The sequence below is a fragment of the Zosterops lateralis genome, assembly GCF_965231275.1.
Source record: "Zosterops lateralis genome assembly, chromosome: 26".
Taxonomy (NCBI): domain Eukaryota; kingdom Metazoa; phylum Chordata; class Aves; order Passeriformes; family Zosteropidae; genus Zosterops; species Zosterops lateralis.
The window spans coordinates 1,353,459-1,372,085 of NC_139786.1; the positions used below are offsets into that span (position 1 = coordinate 1,353,459).

An 18,627-nucleotide genomic window follows, 5' to 3' on the forward strand; every position below is an offset into this window, starting at 1 on the left:
CCAGGAACCCAGCAGTGGCCATGGGGTGATCCAGGTGAGGTCCAGAGGTCCATACACCCCCAGAATGGATGCAAAGCAGGTGAAATATCCCTTGATCCAAGCTCTGGGACACAGGAATGAAGCAAAGTGGAAATGGGAGAAAGGAAGAACATCCACATCATGCGTACTCCTTTATTGTGTTTTCCTACAGTTAAATGAAGCTGCATGGGAGATCTCTGCAGGAGTAGGGAGAGGATGGATACAGGGCTCATCTATGGATTATTTACAAACAGACAGAGCAAATGCAGCTCTAAGTAGCAGAATGAAAATCTTTCAAGTAACCATTTCCTCTTTATCCAGCCCATTCCTGGGCTGGAGTTGGGATTCCCTCCCCCAGCCCCTCCTGCCTGAGAAATTCCCTCCATTTAGGGCCCAAAACAACCCCACAGACCCCTGATTTGTCCTGCCCAAGGGCTGAGGTTGGTTCCCAGGAAAGACTGAGGTTGGTTCCCAGGAGCAACTCAAAGGTAATGCAGCCTCCACCTTCCCCAGAAATTCCATCCTGGATTAATCCAGCTTCTATCCAAGGGCAGGAATGGGCTGCAGAGGGCCGGGAAAAGGGGCAATGTCTATCCTACCTCCCAAATTCCCTCAATACTCCTATTCCTGGCTGTGCTCTCTGATGTCAAACCTCCTGTCAAACGCTGAGAACAGGGGTTCTTCCTTGAGGAAAAAAAAAAGAGGAAATGGCCATGAAAGGGAGCAGGAAGTTGAGCTTCAGCCCCTTCCTAGTTTGGGTTTGGAAGGAGGCGGATTTGGGCAGGTCATAGAAAAAGTGGGAGAGAGTGACGTGTGGTGGGGGTTGGTTCTTCCTTTGGCTCTGCTCAGCAGAACGGTGAGATGGGAATGATTTCTTCTTCTGGGAGAGAGGGAGAGAAAACAGCGAGTTAAACACACCCAGGGAAGGGCTGGGAGGAGCAATTCTGTGGAAACAAGGGAAAAACTCAGGTGGGGTTCAGGGATGTGTCACCTCCTCCCTTTGCATTCCTCTGTGGTGATAAGGATGGATGTGCCTGCAGGGAACCTGCTTAAGGGTTTTTTTTTTTGTTGTTTTGGTTTCATTTTTTTAGCTTTTTCCTGCTTTTTTGTTAATATTCAAGGATAAGGGAAGCATCAGAGGTTCCCTGGAAAGCCAAGTGGCAGAGCCAGTGGCTGGGAGCTGCTTGGAAAGGGAGGAGAGAGGATGGAATTCCTGCTGCTGCTCAGAATTAGTGCAAGAATTAGGATGATAAACTCTAATTAGGGTGATAAACCCTAATTAAAGTTTTAGGATGAGCTAAAAGGCCGGGAGCAGCAGAATGTGCCGTGGGATATTCCCATCCACTGAGGCTGGGCAGGTGGAATTGCAACAGGAGAGAAATAAAATTATTCCCTTTAGCTCAGGTGGAGGATTTGGGAATCTGTTTTCATCATTCCATGTGCAAGGGTGGGAATTGTCTGTCTGAGCCCAGCCCACTGTGGGATGGGACTGAATCCCACAGGAACTCAGCACAGGGATGTGATCATCCTGTGGCAAAACCAGGGGGACCTACATCCCACCACCCCACAGAGCAGGATGGAGCCAGCTCTGATCATCCTTACCCCCTCCTGGGCCTTTTTTGGGGGATGGAGCCAGCTCTGTTCATCCTCATCTTCATCCCCAGCTCTTTTTTTTGGGATGGCTCTGACTCTGCTCATCCTTATCTCCAGCCCCTTCCCCAGTTCTTTTTTGGGGATGGAGCCAACTCTGCTCTTTCTCATCCCCGTCCTCCTTTCCCAGCCCTTTATGGGCGGGATCCAGGTTTGATCATTTATATATCCCTCCCTTTCCTCAGTCCTTGTTTTGGGATGGAGCCAACTCTATCTACTCTTCCTTCTCCCCTTCCTGAGCTTTTTCTGGAATGGAACCAACTCTGATCAGCCTTACCCCTTCCCCAGCCCTTTTTCTGGGATGGAACTGGCTCTGCTCTTCCTCATCTCCCTCTCCTTCCCCAATCTTTTCTGGGATGGAGCCAACTCTGATCATTCCCAGCCCTTTTTTTTTGGAGGGCTCCAGCTCTGCTCATCCTCATCCCCCTCTCCTTCCCCAGCCCTTTTTCTAGGACAGAGCCAGCTCTGCTCTTCCTCATCCCCTTCCCCAGCCCTTTTTGGGATGGAGCCAGCTCTGACCACCCTCCTCCCCTCTCCTGTCCCTGTTTCCTGGCTCCAGCCTGTCTCATACCTGCTGGTGCTCAGAAGAGGCCGCAGTCCTTGAGGTTCTCTTTGATGATCACGTCTGTGACGGCGTCGAAGACAAACTTGACGTTCTGCGTGTCTGTGGCACAGGTCATGTGGCTGTAGATCTCCTTGACGTCCTTCCTCATGTTCAGGTCCAGGAACTGGGTCTTGATGTAATTCCCTGCGTCCTCAAATGTGTTTGGACCTGCAGAGTGAGGGAATGCTGCCAAGCTGCTCCATGGGGGCGGGTGTCGGAGGAAAAGGGTGGAGTGCTGACCACGTGGAGCACAGAACTCCTTTTTACCCCATTTCCGTTCTTCCAAACGCCTTCCTGAGGCCACATCTGTCCCCTCCTCAGCTCCAGCCTCCCAGGATTTGACTCACCACCCCCTCAGAGCAGGATGGAGCTGGTTCTGCTCATCCTCACCCCCTTCCCAGCCTTTTTTTTTTGGGATAAAACCAGCTCTGATCCTCCTCACCCTCATCCCCTTCCCCAGCCTTTTTTTTTTTTTTTGGATAGAGTCAATTCTCATCATCTCTCTCCCCTTCCCCAGCCTGTTTTTGAGATAGAGCCAGTTCTCATCATCCTCATTTCCCCTTCCCCAGCCCTATCCAACACATCCCAAAACTGAGGGAGTTGCTGCATCTTTGCTAGGACCACACAACTCCCCAGCCCCTGGTTTGGGGGGGTCTCAAGGACCAGGAAGGGTCTGGACTCACCGTCGTACTCCGGGAAGCAGATGCTGAGATGGACTTTCTTGATCTTTTCCTCAAAAAGGTCCTTCTTGTTGAGGAAGAGGATGATGGAGGTGGCGGCAAAGAACTTGTGGTTGCATATACTGTTGAATAGGTGAAGGGATTCGTGCATCCGGTTCTGCAGGGAAGTGGATTGTCATGGATTGACACCCCTTTTGGGCCACTGCAGCCCACCCAAGCCCCCATTCCTAAGAAAAGAGCTTTTCCCTGTTCGCTGCAGCAGCAGCTGGTCCTGCTGCCTGCCCAGTCCCTCCTGCCCACCCAAAATCACAGGTAAATCCAGGTGATGCTCAGAGTATGGAGTGGTTCCAGTCCCTCCTGGGATTGTCAGAAATGAAGGATTGTGGTGATTTCACTGGGAAAATTATCCATGGAAACCTCGCAGCCTGTGAGGAAGGTGCTCAGTGGGCACCATTCCAGTCATCAGGGGAGTGCTTGTGTTGGACTGTGGCTTCCAGCCATTACCCACAGCTTCAGGAAGGAGCTGGGAAAAGGAAAACTCCAGTTTTAGAGCAGATGTTGAGTTCTTAGTTTGCTGCTGGGTCATCCTGAGGGGATGAGGATCTGTCTAGGCAGAGGCAACTCCAGTGGGGACTTGGACTTGATATCCTCCATCTCGGTCGGTGGGCAGCAGGTGGATTCTCCAGGGATGGATTTCCCTCATCCAACTTCCCATCACAGCAGCTTTTCTGTATGCAGAGCACTGGCTCTGCCCAAATCCTGCCCTGTCCTGCACTGGGTGAGCATTCCAGCCTCTCCCAAAGGCTCCCATGGGAAGGATGCTCTCCTGTAGCTGAGAAAAGGCTGCAAGCTCCTGCCTGGCCATGGCAGGCCCAGGGATGGCAGATCCTGACCCTGATCCAGCTTCAGGAGAAGGTATTTGGATCCCAAGGAGCAGCCATGGGACCTGGAGGAGATGGCAGGGAAGAAGCCGCTCCTGCTCTTCTCATCTTCACCCCTTGTTTCTTCAAAGAAAAATCCATTATGGAGCTTCATGTTCCTCCTCTCTGGATCTCTGCCCTCTGAGCTGCTTTCCCAGGGTTCTGCTGGTGCATCCCTCACTGGACACACTTTAAATCATGTCCTTGTGCCCCCACAGTGGGAGGGTGGGAGCTGCCCCTCCTCAGCCCCTCTGCTCACCTCAGAGGGCACGGTGAGGCATGAGGTGCCTCAGGACCAGATTTTCCTTCATCCCAGCAGATTTCTGGCTCTTCCTGCCTTTCCCTTTGGCTTTGCTCCAGTTGACTGGCTGTGTGACCCTTCTCCAGTGGCTCCGAGGCTCTGCACAGGAGCACTTGGGGGTTTCCTTGTAGGATTCATGCCCCAGAGGAAGTGCAAACACCTTTACCGGCTGCAACTGGGTGGGAACCAGCTCCATCCCGCACCTCCCACACCTTTCCTGGATCACCCAGAACATCTGACAGTTCAGAGCGTTGTTCCTCCCTCCTCAGAGCCCCCTCAGAGCTCCCTGTTTTCCTCTCCCCTTTGGTCCCTCCAGGACCTCAACCCACCACTTCGTCATCCTCCACCAGCACCATGTCGTAGGCGCTCAGGGCCCCGCAGAAGATGATGCAGGTCACCCCCTCGAAGCAGTGGATCCACTTCTTCCTCTCTGAGCGCTGCCCTCCCACGTCAAACATCCTGGGGAGAGGACAAGGATGAGGAACACACACACACCTGGTCCTGACCTCCCCCTGTGATGGTGCCAGTGCCACATCCTTGGGGGGACAGGAGTCACTGTGCGTGGGAGGGCATTGGTGGTCCCTCAAGTGTCAGGATGATCCCAAAATCCCTCCCCGCCATCAGGGCTAGGGGGAGTCATGGAGGAGTGGTCATGGAGAAGGGGGAGGCTCCTACCCACCTGAAATTCAGGTCTTTGACAGAGAACTTGGTCTCGATGATCCCTGTGGTCTTCACTCGGGACCGCAGCACATCCTGCTCGTTGGGGAGGTAGTTGGGGGCTGTGATCCTGTCCAGCTGGTTCAGGTAACTGGGGGGACAGGAAGGGACGTGACCTGCTGCCAAGGGGCTGCCCACGTCTCCCCCTTCCCCTGGATTTTTGGGGATGGTTGTGGGGCTGAGCTCTGCCAAACACTGGGACTCCAGGGCAGTGACATCCCTGGGGGAGCTGAGGGACATCAAAGTGGTGGAGCTGCAGGTCAGCGGCACTTGTGGGATGGGGATGGCACTGGTGGGATGGTTGATGACAGCACTTTTGGGATGCAGAATGGCACCAGTGGGATGGAGAATGACATTGGTGGGATAAGAGGATGGTGCTGGTGTGATGGAGAATGTAGGACAGCACTGAGGGAATGGGGGACAGCAACAGTGGGATGGGGGATGGCACTGGTGGGATGGAGAACAGTACTGGTGGGATTGGGGAATGGTACTGGTGGATGGTGACACCAGTGGGATGGGGGATGGCACTTTTGGGATAAATGGCAGACTCAGAGTATTCCCAGGAGCAGGGAGGAGATGGATTTTACCAGGCTGGGTTGGAGCTGGCCATGGGCTGCCAGGTGGTCCCCAGGCCAGCCCCTGCTGTGCCCACCACGTCCCCACTCACTATGCAGCTGAGTCATTGAGCTGATACTCGGCAGCACGGTCAAAACACGCCTGAACCCCCCCATCCTTCCACAGCTTCTTGATGCAGGCGACCAGCTCGGGGGGCATCGTGCCCTCCTCGATGGAGTCAGCCAGGTTGAAGAGCAGCCGGCCTTCATCCTGCGAGAGGGACCTTCGTCACCAACCCCACCGTGGACCCTGTCCCCACAAAGTGCCCTCAGCAGTGGGGGGACAACATGGGGCCGCTGTGGGCCCTGGCTCCAGGTGCTGCCCTGGCCCCATGTCGTGGGGTTTGGGGGCACAGGGCCACCACCCCGAGTGACTGACCGCGCAGGAGGACTCGGCGTAGTCGATGCCCAGCGTGGACATGGCGCGGATGATGGCCAGGATGGACTGGAGGATGTTCCCGTAGATGATGGACTTGAACTCCATGCACTCCTCCTCCGTGTAACCGTCCTGGTGGATGATCCTGGCAGGCACAGCGGCCTCAGCCCCAAGCCAGGACACCCCCTCTGGGGTGGGAACGGCCACCCCACACTGGGCACCACCAGGTGACATGGAGGGGGTGACTGGGGGGTCCAGCCACTCCATGTCCAAGAGCTGGTGGCTCATCCTGGTGGCCTCCCCCTCCCCAGTGTGGCTCAGGCCATACTCACTTCATCTGCTTCACGATGGTGCTCTTCCCTGACTCTCCAGCCCCTGGAAAAGGGTTGGAAGGACACCTTAGTGCCCATCAGGGCCTGATGCCACAGTGATGGGCACCCCATGGGGACTAAAGCCACTGTCCCCCAGCCATCCCCTGCCTGGACACCCAGCCTGGCCTCTTCCCATCACCACCATCATCCCTGCACTCCTGTCACCCCCTGCACCCTGTGTGGGACCACAGCTCAGGGACCCCCAGAGGGGTGGGACCCTCCTGGGTGCAGGTCCCCAGGTCCCACACCTCCCGCCCACTGTGGGCCGTGCCCAGCGATGCCTTTGGGGCCATAAGCAGCTTAGGGCAGCACAGGAAGCTGCTTAGAATTAGGGTGTTAATCGCCTTGACCCCAGCCCCCCCCACCTGGATAAGGCCCCACTGCTGGCCCCTGCCCCATGGAGTCACCCCCCTGCCCCACAGGGTCACCCCCTTGTCCTGTGGGGTGCGGAGGGACCCCCAAGGAACCACCTCCTCCTGCTGGGCACCCACCAGCAGGTTTTGGGGTGCTGGTGGCAGGAGCTCCCCAGGCTCTCGCTGACCCCCCTGAGATGGTCCCATCCTTGGTGGGACCCAGTGTCTTGGTCCCTTCCTCCATCCCCTCGCTGTCCCCTTCGTTCCTGCCATTCCCCAAGAGCTGATGGCACCTCCAGCCCTTCCCAGGGATAACCCTGGCCATGTCCTGGTGGAGGGACCACCTCTCCAGGCCGATGGCAGCTTGTCTGAGGGGTCCCAGGGACAGGGCAGGAGGAGCCCAGGGGGTCGTGGATTCCCTGTCCCCCTCCCCATCGCCACATCCCCTCAGCCTCAAGGGAGTGGAAACACAAGGACATCTCCAGGGGACATCCCCTCCAGCCTTACCGAGCAGCAGCAACTTGACCGTCTTTGCCTCCTTATCCGCATCCTCCTGGAGCTTTTTCTCCAGCTCCTTGGACCTCTTGGCCATCTCCTTGTCCTCGGCACTGGCCCCGCTCCCCATGGCTTCGTTCTCCTCCTCCTCCAATAACTCCACAAGCTCCTCTAGGTCCCCAGGCTTTTCCAGCTCTTCGAGGAGATAACACGCACACCTCAGGGATGAGGTGGGCTCTGGAGGGTGAAACAGAAATTCCAAAAAAGGCGAGGCAGGTACCCCACGCCCTGATGTTGGGGTGCCCCAAGCAGGCAGCACTCTTTGGTGGGTCCTCGCTGCTGGCTGCCCCCCGCTCTCTCCCTTAATTCCCCATGGATAACCTGATTTTTTTTGACCGTGGGATTTGGGGACTTTTTATCTTGCCATGTGACCCAGGAAATCCAATTAGCCCAAGATGGCAAAGATTAGGGCTCAGGGAGAAAAAAAAAAAAAAAAGATGGAGCATCTCAGGGAGGTGAGCAGGGGGCTTTACATAAGGGGGGGGCATCAGTGTGACACCCCCTGCCCATGGGGACTGGTCTCCTGAGGTGACTGGGGATGATTTTGGGGCTCCCTCCTGGCTGTGGGCTGTGATCCCACTTTTGGGGAGCATTGAGGATGAGATCAACCACTGGTTGTGTGTGTCCTCTGCCCATGGGTGCTCCAGAGTGGTGACAGGGGGACAGGGTGGTGACAGGGGACAGGGTGGTGACAGGGGGACAGGGTGGTGGCAGGGGGACAGGGTGGTGACAGGGGACAGGGTGGTGGCAGGGGACAGGGTGGTGGCAGGGGGACAGGGTGGTGACAGGGGGACAGGGTGGTGGCAGGGGGACAGGGTGGTGGCAGGGGAGTGATGGCAGGGGACTGGGTGGTGACAGGGGACAGGATGGTGACAGGGGACAGGATGGTGACAGGGGACAGGATGGCAGGGGACTGGGTGGTGACACTGGGGATTCCTCCCGCAGGGAAAAGGAGCTAATTGCCCTCGAGGATGGGTAATGAGGCCCCTAATCCTGCCCCGCCGGGTGCCGCCCTCCCGCTGCATAAGCTCTTTAATGGGATCGTGGCTCAGCCTTCCTCCTCCTCCTCCTCCTCCTCCTCCTCCCGGGCCCAGCACCCCCTCCCAGCCCATCCCCCAGACCCGGGGACAGGTGGGTGTTTTCCCCTTTCTCCTCCGCCCCCGGTTCCAGGTGGGCACCGCAGGGGGACCCCCCGCCCGGGATGGGCTTTGGGACCCCCAAAAGTCCTGCAGGACCCCCGTGTTTGGGTTTAAGGTGCCCTAAATCCCTTCCCAGGCCCTTCCCAGGGCGGCTGGGGGCTGCCTGTCCCCGCACCGCTGTCCCCACGTCCCACCGGCCGCACATTCGCTGCCAGCGCCGCTGCCTGGGGACACTCTGTCCCCGCTGTCCCCGCTGTCCCCGCGGGCACAAAGCCCTTTCTGAGCCTCTAATGAACTCGGCGCTAATGAGGGGGGTCCAATTAAAATACCAGACACCCCCCCTCCCCTCCTCCCCGCGGTGGGCAGGGGACACGACTCGGCCTGGGGGTCCCCAGTGTCCCCTGTCGCTGTTGTCCCCTCCAGGCTGGCACAGCGCGCTGGTGTCACCTCGCTGTCCCTTCGCCCCCTCGACAAGGGGTGGGGGGCACAGAGAGGGGGTGGGTGACATTCCCTCCGCTCTGACAGCGGCTAAAAATACCCCCCCAGCGCTGGTGGCGGCTCAGGGGACACTCGGAGGGGACACAGCCCGACAGCCACCACCTCCCGCTGCCCCGGGAGCCCCGGGCCAGGTAGGGGACACAGGTGACACCCCCGGGGCCGGGCTCTGCTCCTGGGCTGACCCCCAGTTTGGGCTGGGGGACTTGGGGGCTCCATGGGGACATTCCTGGGGGGCTCAGGAGAGTTCTGGTGACAGTGTGAGTCCTTTTGGGGTGCGGTGCCATATCTGGGGGGGATCATCATCCCGGAGTGGGTGATGCCCCATTCGGGGGGCACTCGGTGCCTTTGGGGGGGCACAGGCTGTGTTGGGGGGCAGCCCCAGCCCTGGGGAGGGGGATGCCCGTCCTGGGGGGGCACAGGGATTCCCACCGGGATGGGGAAGAACGACACGCTGTGTTTTTGGGGAGCAGTGCGTGTTTGGGGGTGGGCAATGCCCATATTGGGGGGGGGGGGGTTACCCCATGTTGGAAGCGTCGCTTCCCTTTGGGGGGCTCCAATCCCACCTGGGGGGGCGTTAGGGCTGGAGCCGGGGGGTCACGGCTGTGCCCGAGGGGGGGCTTAGGGCTGTCCCGGGGGTCCCCGACTGTCTGGGGGGGGGGTCCCACAGAGGTACAGAGCTGCCTGGGGGGTGCCTGTCACCGCTGTCCGGCCTGGGGGGACACAGCTCTGTCCGGGGGTGTCACTGCTGTCCCGGGGGTGTCACCGCTGTCCCCACTCGGGTACAGGGCGGTCCTCGGGGGGTGCCCCGTTTATCTTTGGGGGGCTCAGGGCTGTCCCGGGGGGCTCAGGGCTGTCCCCGGGGGCTCAGGGCTGTCCCGGGGGGGGTCAGGGCTGTCCCGGGGGGCTCAGGGCTGTCCCGGGGGGTCTCAGCACCGCCCCCCCGCAGCTCACAGCCCCATCCCGGGTCTTGCCCTCCCCCTCCACCCTCCACCGCCGCAGCCTCCTCCTTCCTCCTTCCTCCTCCTCCTCCTCCTCCTCCCCGCCACATCCTCCGCCCGCCCCATCCTCTTCCTCGTGCCGGTTTCCGGCCGGGCCCCGCCGGGGACTTTGGTCCATTCCCGGGTTCCTGCATCAATCATCAACCAGGGGAGGGAGCGGCCGCTGCGGCCCCGCCGCCGTAAGAGTCCCCCGGGCGCCCCCCGCCAGCCCCCGCCCCGCCACCGCCATCACCATCATCATCATCATCATCATCATCATCACCATCACCCCTCCCCGGCCCCCCGGAGCCGCCATGTCCTCTGTCCCCCCGGCCAAGTGTCCCTTCAAGAAGCGGGGTAGCCTGCAGACCCCCACCCCCGCAGGTGAGACCTCCCCCCCCCCCAGAAAAAATCCCCCCCACACCTTCCACCAGCCCAGGGGGGACACCAGGTCACTCCCGGCCCTGGGGGGGCGGTGCTGCCAATGGGGGGGTCAGGTTTATTTTGGGGGGGAAATGCCGCGTTGTTGCTTAGAGGTTTTTGTTTTTATTTTTATTTTTATGTTTTTTTGGGCGGGGGGAGGGAAGCCCACGGCCATATCCCAGCACAGGGAGGGGTGACAGCGGCTTTGGGGGGGTCCCTGTGTGTCCCCTCCCTCCAGCGCCTCGGTGGCGCAGTGAGAGCGGAGGAAGAGGAGGAGGAAGGAGGGGAGCGCTGGGGGATGCGGGGGCGGTTTGGGGGGGACGGGGGAGTCCCTCGGGGGAGTCCCTCGGGTGGGGGGCACGGGGTGGGCAAGGTGGCACTTTGGGACTCAGGGTGGCACCGGGGCTGTTCCCACACGTGGGTGGCACACGTGTGTTCTCAGTGGGTGGCACAGGGGGTGGTGGTGACACAGGGGATGGTGGTGACACAGGGGGTGATGGTGACACAGGGGGCTGGTGGTGACATAGAATGGTCGTGGTGACACAGGGTGATGGTGACACGGGGTGGTGGTGACACAGGGGGTCGTGGTGACACAGGGGGACAGTGGTGACACAGGGGGCTGGTGGTGACATAGAATGGTCGTGGTGACACAGGGTGATGGTGGCACTGCAGGGTTGTCTCCTGGCTGGCACTTCTTGGGGGGAAAAGGGGTCGAGGGGTGTCACCAGGGCTGCTCCTGACTCTGGTGACCGACACATGTGCGGGGTGGGTGGCACAGCGTGTCCCGGATGGTGGCATGGGGTGGGCGAGGTGGCACTTTGGGGTTGTCATCAGTCTGGCACTCGTGTTGCTGGGAGTCTTGGAGTGCCACCAAGGCTGCCACCTGTCACACGTGTGGGTGGCCCAGGATGTGTCCCGAGGGCACAGGGCAGCCTGGGTGTTGCCGTGCCCCAGGTGAGGCACATCCCGATGACACCAGTGCCATCCCTGCCCTGGTGACACCAGCCCAGCCCCCTCAGTCCCACTGGGCCTTTCCCCCAGGCTGTGCTGGCTGGAGGGGCTTTTACTGGTGGGCCCAGTTTAACCAGTAGGACCTGATTTCCAGTGTCCCCCAGCCTGGTCTGTGGTGGGTTCGGGGTTGCAGAGGAGGTGTTGGCACTGGAGGGGCACTGGGCACCTCCCAGCCCCATGGCCCCAGTGCTGAGGGGAGCAGGGGGGGCTCTGGGGGTGCAGGGCAGTGTTGGGAGGGGGGACAGTGTTGCCTCCCCTCCCTCCCAGCGTGGGGATGTTCCCCTGTGGTGGGAAGGCTGGGATGGGGCAGGGAGGCAGCACTGACAGGGGGAGTGACCCCAGTGTTGTGCCCCCCAAGCCGTGGGGGTCCTGCAGCCCAGCCCTGAGCCCCTCATTCACTGTTGGCTTCTTACAGCCTCCAGTGGAGCCAGCAGCCCTCCCAGTGCCCCAGGGGGATTGAGGGGTCCCTCTTACCCTTGAGCTGCCTCAGTTTCCCCATCACCCCCATTGGGAAGAGCATCCCAGTTCCATGGTGGGGAGGGGCTGATTAACCCCTTCCTGCTCAGGTGGGGATCCAGACCCCCCCAGCTGATGTTGTCCCATCCCTGCAGAGCTGCGGGGGGTCCCAGGGGCCCGACCCCTGCAGTCAGCCTGGTCCCTGCCCGGGACCCCCCATTCCCTGAAGCATTTCCCGGTGGATCTGCGCACTTCCATGGATGGCAAATACAAGGAGATCGCTGAGGTGGGTCTGGGGCACCAAGTTTGCCAGGTCTTGGGGGGTGAGGTGTATGTTGGGGGAGCAGGGGGGTCTCTCCTCCATCCTTCCCACTTTTTCAGCTTTGAGTGTGGGAATTCTTGTGAGCCTTTCTCTCCCAGCCCAGGGGGTGAGGCCAGACACAGCTCATGGCAGGGCTGAGGCTGCACCCAGCTCATGGCACAGCTGTTCTGGGCACAGCTGACAGCAGGGCTGCTCTGGGCACGGCTCATGGCAAGGATTTTCTGGGCACGTCTCACGGCAGGGCTGCTCTGGGCACAGCTCACGGCAGGGCTGCTCTGGGCACGGCTCACGGCAGGGATTTTCTGGGCACAGCTGATGGCAGGGTTGAGGCTGCACCCAGCTGATAGCATGGCAGCTCTGGGGACAGCTCACGGCAGGGCTGCTCTGGGCACAGCTCAAGGCAAGGCAGCTCTGGGCACAGCTCAAGGCATGGCAGCTCTGGGGACAGCTCACGGCAGGGCTGCTCTGGGCACAGCTCATGGCAAGGCTGCTCTGGGCAGGAGCTGTTTTGCCGCTCGCTGGCCGAGAATGAGATGCGGACGGCTCCGTACGAGTTCCCCGAGGAGAGCCCCATCGAGCAGCTGGAGGAGCGGCGCCAGCGCCTGGAGCGCCAGATCAGCCAGGACGTCAAGTAAGCCTGGGAGGTTCCCCCATATCCCCCCCCAAATCGCTGGACAGGAGCCCTGCATGGGGCCAGGCCACCTCCCCACCCCAAGAGGCTGTCTCTGTGCCAGCTCTGTGTCCCCTCTCCCGTGGGTGTCGCACTTGGTGTCCCCTTTGCAGTGAGTTTTTGGCTGGTTTCTGTCTGGTTTCTGTTGTTTCGGCATTAACGGGGTGTTTTCTCTCCCCGGCCCCCTCCCATTTCTCTCCCCCTCGTCCCCCCTGGCTGTCCCCCCCTTCCACCGCCGCCTCCTTGTCCCCAGACTTGAGCCCGACATTTTGCTCAGAGCCAAACAGGACTTCCTGAAAATTGACAGTGCTGCGGACTTACAGTGAGTGTCCGGCTGGGTGTCACCGGCCGGGGCCTCGGGGGGGATCGGGGACCCGCCTGGCCCCGCTCTGACCCAGCACACCCAAGCACGGAGCCAAGAGGTCCCTCCCAGCCACTCTCGCTGCCACCGAAGGAGTTAATGCACCTGGGGAGGGGGGTTGGGGTGGGCTGGGGGTCCCAGCTCTGCTGCTGGCACAGGACCCCTGTCCTGGCCCTGTCTTCCCCTGGATGGAGGGTCTGATGCTGTGTGTCCCCCTCCCTCCTGTCTCCGCTTGGGAGTTGTCTCTGTCGTGAGTTTTTTTGTTCTTTGTGCCCCCCACCCCTCTTCCCCATTTCTTTTTATCGTGCTCATCAGGGCTGGGGGATTTGTTTTGGGAAGGGGGACAATGCCACCACCAAAGAGGACATGGGTGGCACAGCTGCCACAACCTCGTGGTGGAGTCCCTGGGAACAGCGTCACCATCCTGCCACTCCAGGGCTGGACACAGTCCCTGGGGTGGGGCTCACGCTGCTGTTGGAGTACATGGGAATGGGACAGACCAGTCATTGTCCCACTGGCCACGTCTGTCCCCACAGGCTCTTCAAGGAGCATAACGACAGCCTGGTGGACCATGTCCCCAAGGAGCGGGAGGCGCTGCTGGAGCGAGAATTCCAGCGGGTCACCATCTCTGGGGAGGAGAAATGTGGGGTGAGCCTCCCCCCTGACCCCCCTGGAACCCAGGCAAGGGTCTCCAGGCTGCCAACCCCAGCTTGGGGGGTGCTTTTTGTTTGGTGTCCTCTCTCCAGGTGCCCTTCACCGACCTGCTGGATGCGGCCAAGAGCGTGGTGAAGGCGCTGTTCGTGCGGGAGAAGTACATGGGGCTGTCGCTCCAGAGCTTCTGCAAAACCACGGCCCGGTACCTGCAGGAGCTCTCTGAGAAACCCCTGGAGACCCACAGCTATGAGGAGGTGCCTGAGACCCCTGTGGCTGCTGGTGAGCACGGTGTGGGGGGCTCTCAGTGCTGGGCTGGGTGCTGGAGGAGCTTTTGGGGTGACGTTGGGTGTCTCCTGGCTGCAGATGCCCCCGTGCACCCCCCGTTTGCCGAGCAGCACCCCTACGAGATGTGGGACCCCCAGAAGATGCCAGCGGACCTGGGCTTTGGGCTGAAGATGGTGGATGGTGTTGTGCATGTCTACACCAAGAAGGACGTCACTGACAAGTGGGTTTTGTGAGGGGGAGGGTCCTACTCAGTGGGGTGATGAGGTTTTGGGGGGGCTGTGTGACCTCCCCGTGTCTCCCCCCACAGGAGCACGGAGCTGGATCTGCCGTACCCCGACCTGCAGGAGTTTATCGCTGACATGAATTTCCTCATGGCTTTGATCATCAATGGGCCCATGTAAGGGGAAGGGTCCCATGGGAGGGTCCTGCCCTGGGGGGGATCCCCTGATGGGGGTGTGACAGAACCCTGGGGACAGCCCCCAGTGACTGGCACACGGTGCTGGTGCAGCTCCCACATCCACCCTCACCTGTGTCCCAGAGTCTGCCTTCCCGTATCTGTGGGGGCATCAGCCTTTTGGGGCTGGATGTTCTGCTTCCACACCCCCAAACTGAGCCCCTCTTCCCTGTTTTGGGCAGCAAATCCTTCTGCTACCGCCGCCTGCAATACCTGAGCAACAAGTTCCAGATGCACGTGCTGCTCAACGAGATGAAGGAGTTGGCAGCCCAGAAGAAGGTGCCTCACCGTGACTTCTACAACATCCGCAAGGTACCTGTGGGTCCTGAGCTAGTCCTGGGTCCTGGGAGGTTCACAGCTTGATTGGGGACCTCCTGGAGGGTCTCAGGGCTGAGCATCCCCTCAATCCCCTCACTGCTGCAGGTGGACACCCACATCCACGCCTCATCCTGCATGAACCAGAAGCATCTCTTGCGCTTCATCAAGCGGGCGATGAAGAAGCACCTGGATGAAATTGTCCACGTGGAGAAGGGGAAGGAGCAGACGCTCAAGGAGGTGTTTGAGACCATGAACCTCACAGCCTACGACCTGAGCGTGGACACGCTGGATGTCCATGCGGTACGGGTGGCTCCCAAACCCTGGGGATGAGCAGAGCCCCCAGCCCATCCTTGCTTGGGTTCCAGGGGGTTTCTGGGGGCTGTGGATGGGGATGCAGTGGGTGATGAGGAGTCTCAGGTCACACCTGTCCCATCCTGTCCCACGTTCAGGACCGCAACACCTTCCACCGCTTCGACAAGTTCAACGCCAAGTACAACCCCATCGGGGAGTCCATCCTGCGGGAGATCTTCATCAAGACGGACAACCGCGTCTCGGGGAAGTACTTTGCCCACATCATCAAGGTGAGCCACCTCCCTCTCCTCATGGGGGATGCTGCAACAACCCACGTCCCCATTCCCTGTGGCCCAGCAGTGACGGTTGTCACTTGTCCCTTCCCGTCAGGAGGTGATGGCAGACCTGGAGGAGAGCAAGTACCAGAACGCGGAGCTGCGTCTGTCCATCTACGGGCGCTCCCGGGACGAGTGGGACAAGCTGGCCCGCTGGGCCGTCAGCCACCGCGTCCACTCCAACAACGTCCGCTGGCTCGTGCAAGTGCCCCGCCTCTTGTGAGTGAAGGGGGGTCAGGAAGCCTCAGGTGGGCTGGGGAGACCCCAGGCCACCCCACTGCTGGCTGGGCTGGGGGAAAGCCGGCTCTGAGTGGGGTCCATCCCCTGCAGTGACATTTACCGGACAAAGAAGCAGTTGGCCAACTTCCAGGAGATGCTGGAGAATATTTTCCTGCCGCTCTACGAGGCCACGATCCACCCTGCCCAGCACCCAGAGCTGCACCTCTTCCTGGAGCATGTGAGTGCTGTGTCCTGCTCCTGGGAACACCCAAACCCAGCTGGAGCGAGGGGTGACATCCCACCCTGGGGCTGTCTCTCCTGCAGGTGGATGGCTTTGACAGCGTGGACGATGAATCCAAACCAGAGCATCACATCTTCAACCTGGATAGCCCTTTGCCAGGCAACTGGGTGGAGGAGGACAACCCACCCTACTCCTACTACCTGTACTACATGTATGCCAACATGACGGTGCTCAACCACCTCCGGCGGTAAGGACAGCCCTGGCCTGGAGCCTGGGCTCCTCAGGGGGTTCTGGGGAGGTCACAGGGGGACAGTGACAGTCAAACAAACACCCATTGCAGGAAGAGGGGCTTCCACACCTTTGTCCTGCGCCCACACTGTGGCGAGGCCGGTCCCATCCACCACCTCGTGTCAGGGTTCATGGTCTCAGAGAACATCTCCCACGGGTTGTTGCTGCGTAAGGTGAGTGAGGAGGGGGTGCCTGGGGTGGGGGTGTGGTGGGACTCCCCCCTTACCCTGCTGTGCCCCACAGGCCCCTGTGCTGCAGTACCTGTACTACCTGGCTCAGATTGGCATTGCCATGTCCCCTCTGAGCAACAACAGCCTCTTCCTGAGCTACCACCGCAACCCCCTGCCCGAGTACCTCTCGCGGGGGCTCATGGTCTCCCTGTCCACTGATGATCCTCTCCAGTTCCACTTCACCAAGGTGAGTGTTTGGGGGGGACACCACCCAGTGACCCCCCTAAAACCAGCTGTGGGGTGGGCAGGGGCTGGGTGATGGGATGGGATTGGTGGTGGGGTGGGATCAGTGGTGAGATGGGGCCACAGGCAGCACCGATGGACTCTGGAAGGTGCTGATGGTGTGGAGGGGATGGGAGGAGGTGGGAAGCCTGTGCTGCCTGAGGGGGGTGTGTGGCAGGAGCTGAGGGGTGTCTGTCCCCAGGAGCCTCTGATGGAGGAGTACAGCATCGCCACCCAGGTGTGGAAGCTCAGCTCCTGCGACATGTGCGAGCTGGCCCGGAACAGCGTCCTCATGAGCGGCTTCTCCCACAAGGTGAGGCCCCTTCCCTCATTCCCAATTCTGCAGTTTGTCTATTCCTAATTCCCATTTGCCCTCATTTCCTGATTCCTATTCCCAATCCCCCCATTCCTCCATTTGCCCAAACCCCTTCCCAATTCCCATTGGCCCCCATTGCCCCATTCCTGTCCCCAATGCTGTCGGCCACCGCGTCCACTCCAAGAACATCCACTGGCTCATGCAAGTGCCCCAGCTCTTGTGAGTAAAGGAGGGACAGGAGTCCTCAGTTGGGCTGGGGAGACCCCAGGACACCCCACTGCTGTCTGGGCTGTGGTGGGGAGGGGGGAAAGCCAGCTCTGCCCACTCCCATCCCCAATTCCCATCCCCAGCCAGTTGCCCATTCCCAGCCCCAGCTCCCTCATTCCCATTTGTCCATTCCTAATCCCCCTTCCCCTCCGCTCGAGAGCATCCCCTGGACCCTCTCCCATCTCCCCCAGGTGAAGAGCTACTGGCTGGGCCCCAACTACCTGAAGGAGGGTCCCGAGGGGAACGACATCCGCCGCACCAACGTTCCCGACATCCGCGTCAGCTACCGCTTCGAGACGCTGTGCCAGGAGCTGACCCTCATCACTCAGGCTGTGCAGAGCGCTGAGCTGGAGCCCATCCAGGAGGAGGATGTTCTCACCATCGCCCTGGGCACCCACTGACCACCCAGATCACCCCTCCTGAGCCCCCCAGGGCCCCACAGCCGTCCCCTCCACCTGCTACCTCCTGCCCTGGGGAGGGGGCTGCTCCTGCTGGTGCCGCTGGTGCCACTGCAGGGGATGGAGTTTGTCGAGTCCTCTCCGGTTCATCTTGGTTTGGTCATTTTATGGGTGGTTTTTTTTTGTTGTTTTTGGGTTTTTTTGTCTTTTTTCTGTTGTTTTTAACTGATGTCTCCTCGCTGGATTGGGCCCTGCTGGGCTCGATGGCATGAGGAGGTGACACAGGGGAAGGAGGGTCAGGAGGGTCCTGGATTTACCTCCCAAGGTGAGGATAAAGTGACAAGTCAGGGGTCCTGGGTGCTGTGTGGTGACAGTCCCAGCCCAGCCCCACCTGGGTCCTGACACTCTGTAACCCCTCAGTGCCCTCTCAGCTCTTCTGCCCCCTGGGGACAACCAGAGGAACCCAGACCTGAGGTCTCTGCTGTCGGTGGGGACACAGGGGACAGGGGGATGGTGCCTGGCGGGGGCTGCTCCATCCCCATCACCACAGGGAGGGAGGCAAGGGGTGGGATGGGAAATGTTTCATCCTCACCACCTCAGGGATGAAGGGAAAGGGGACCAGGTGACACCTGTCCCTGTCCCCAACACTCCCAGGAGATGTTTATTTCTGGCCCAGATGGGGCTGGACCAGCCTTCTCCCATCCCAGTGGGGCGTTTCCCCCTCGATCCCTGCAGTCCCCCATCCCAGCCCTGCTCGTCTGCACCTGGAGCCGACATTCCCGGGAAAACCTAATGGCGACTATAAAAACAACAAACAACGTTTTGGAAAAAACAAAACAAAACAAAACACAAAAACCTAAGCAAGCATGAGAAAAATAAAAGTATTTAAGTAAAACACTGAAATTGAAATGAAGGGAGGGAGGGAGTGCAGCCTCAAAGGGAAACTGAGGCACAGGAGGGGGTTGTGTGTCCCCTCAGGGCTCGGGTTTGGGGTTCCCAGGGTGATGTGGGAGGGTTTGGGGACGGATTCTGGGCGGTGGAGGCAGCGCCAGGGCTGGCTGGACGCCCCGGAATCCTCCGTGCAACCTCGGGC

At 60.2% G+C, this 18,627-nt stretch overlaps 2 protein-coding genes across 4 annotated transcripts; one reads left to right on the forward strand and one right to left on the reverse strand.

Annotated features, from left to right (window-relative positions):
* Nucleotides 1–172: 172 nt before the first annotated feature.
* On the reverse strand, nucleotides 173–7,873 carry GNAT2 (G protein subunit alpha transducin 2). The gene is made up of 9 exons (XM_083878263.1): nucleotides 7,112–7,873; nucleotides 6,213–6,255; nucleotides 5,884–6,025; nucleotides 5,558–5,715; nucleotides 4,853–4,981; nucleotides 4,503–4,632; nucleotides 2,956–3,109; nucleotides 2,240–2,440; nucleotides 173–898 (listed from the first exon to the last, which is right to left on the reverse strand). Exons 1-8 carry the CDS (start codon nucleotides 7,227–7,229, stop codon nucleotides 2,250–2,252), a joined length of 1,065 nt encoding a protein of 354 aa, XP_083734389.1. The 5' UTR covers nucleotides 7,230–7,873; the 3' UTR covers nucleotides 173–898; nucleotides 2,240–2,249.
* A 2,050-nt stretch (nucleotides 7,874–9,923) lies between these two features.
* AMPD2 (adenosine monophosphate deaminase 2) lies at nucleotides 9,924–18,521 on the forward strand. 3 transcript variants are annotated; one of them, XM_083878239.1, is made up of 18 exons: nucleotides 9,924–9,973; nucleotides 11,819–11,949; nucleotides 12,486–12,616; nucleotides 12,909–12,977; nucleotides 13,553–13,664; nucleotides 13,763–13,949; nucleotides 14,034–14,175; nucleotides 14,263–14,352; nucleotides 14,592–14,721; nucleotides 14,833–15,027; nucleotides 15,177–15,308; nucleotides 15,409–15,572; nucleotides 15,684–15,810; nucleotides 15,897–16,060; nucleotides 16,154–16,274; nucleotides 16,345–16,518; nucleotides 16,756–16,866; nucleotides 17,328–18,521. In XM_083878239.1, the coding sequence occupies exons 2-18, from the start codon at nucleotides 11,920–11,922 to the stop codon at nucleotides 17,535–17,537; spliced, it is 2,289 nt and encodes a 762-aa protein (XP_083734365.1). In that variant the 5' UTR covers nucleotides 9,924–9,973; nucleotides 11,819–11,919; the 3' UTR covers nucleotides 17,538–18,521. The 3 variants fall into 3 exon arrangements, with proteins under 3 accessions (XP_083734365.1, XP_083734363.1, XP_083734364.1); XM_083878237.1 differs by lacking the exon at nucleotides 9,924–9,973 and adding an exon at nucleotides 10,016–10,157; XM_083878238.1 differs by lacking the exons at nucleotides 9,924–9,973; nucleotides 12,909–12,977 and adding an exon at nucleotides 10,016–10,157 and having other exon boundaries at nucleotides 17,328–18,520.
* Nucleotides 18,522–18,627: the final 106 nt, after the last annotated feature.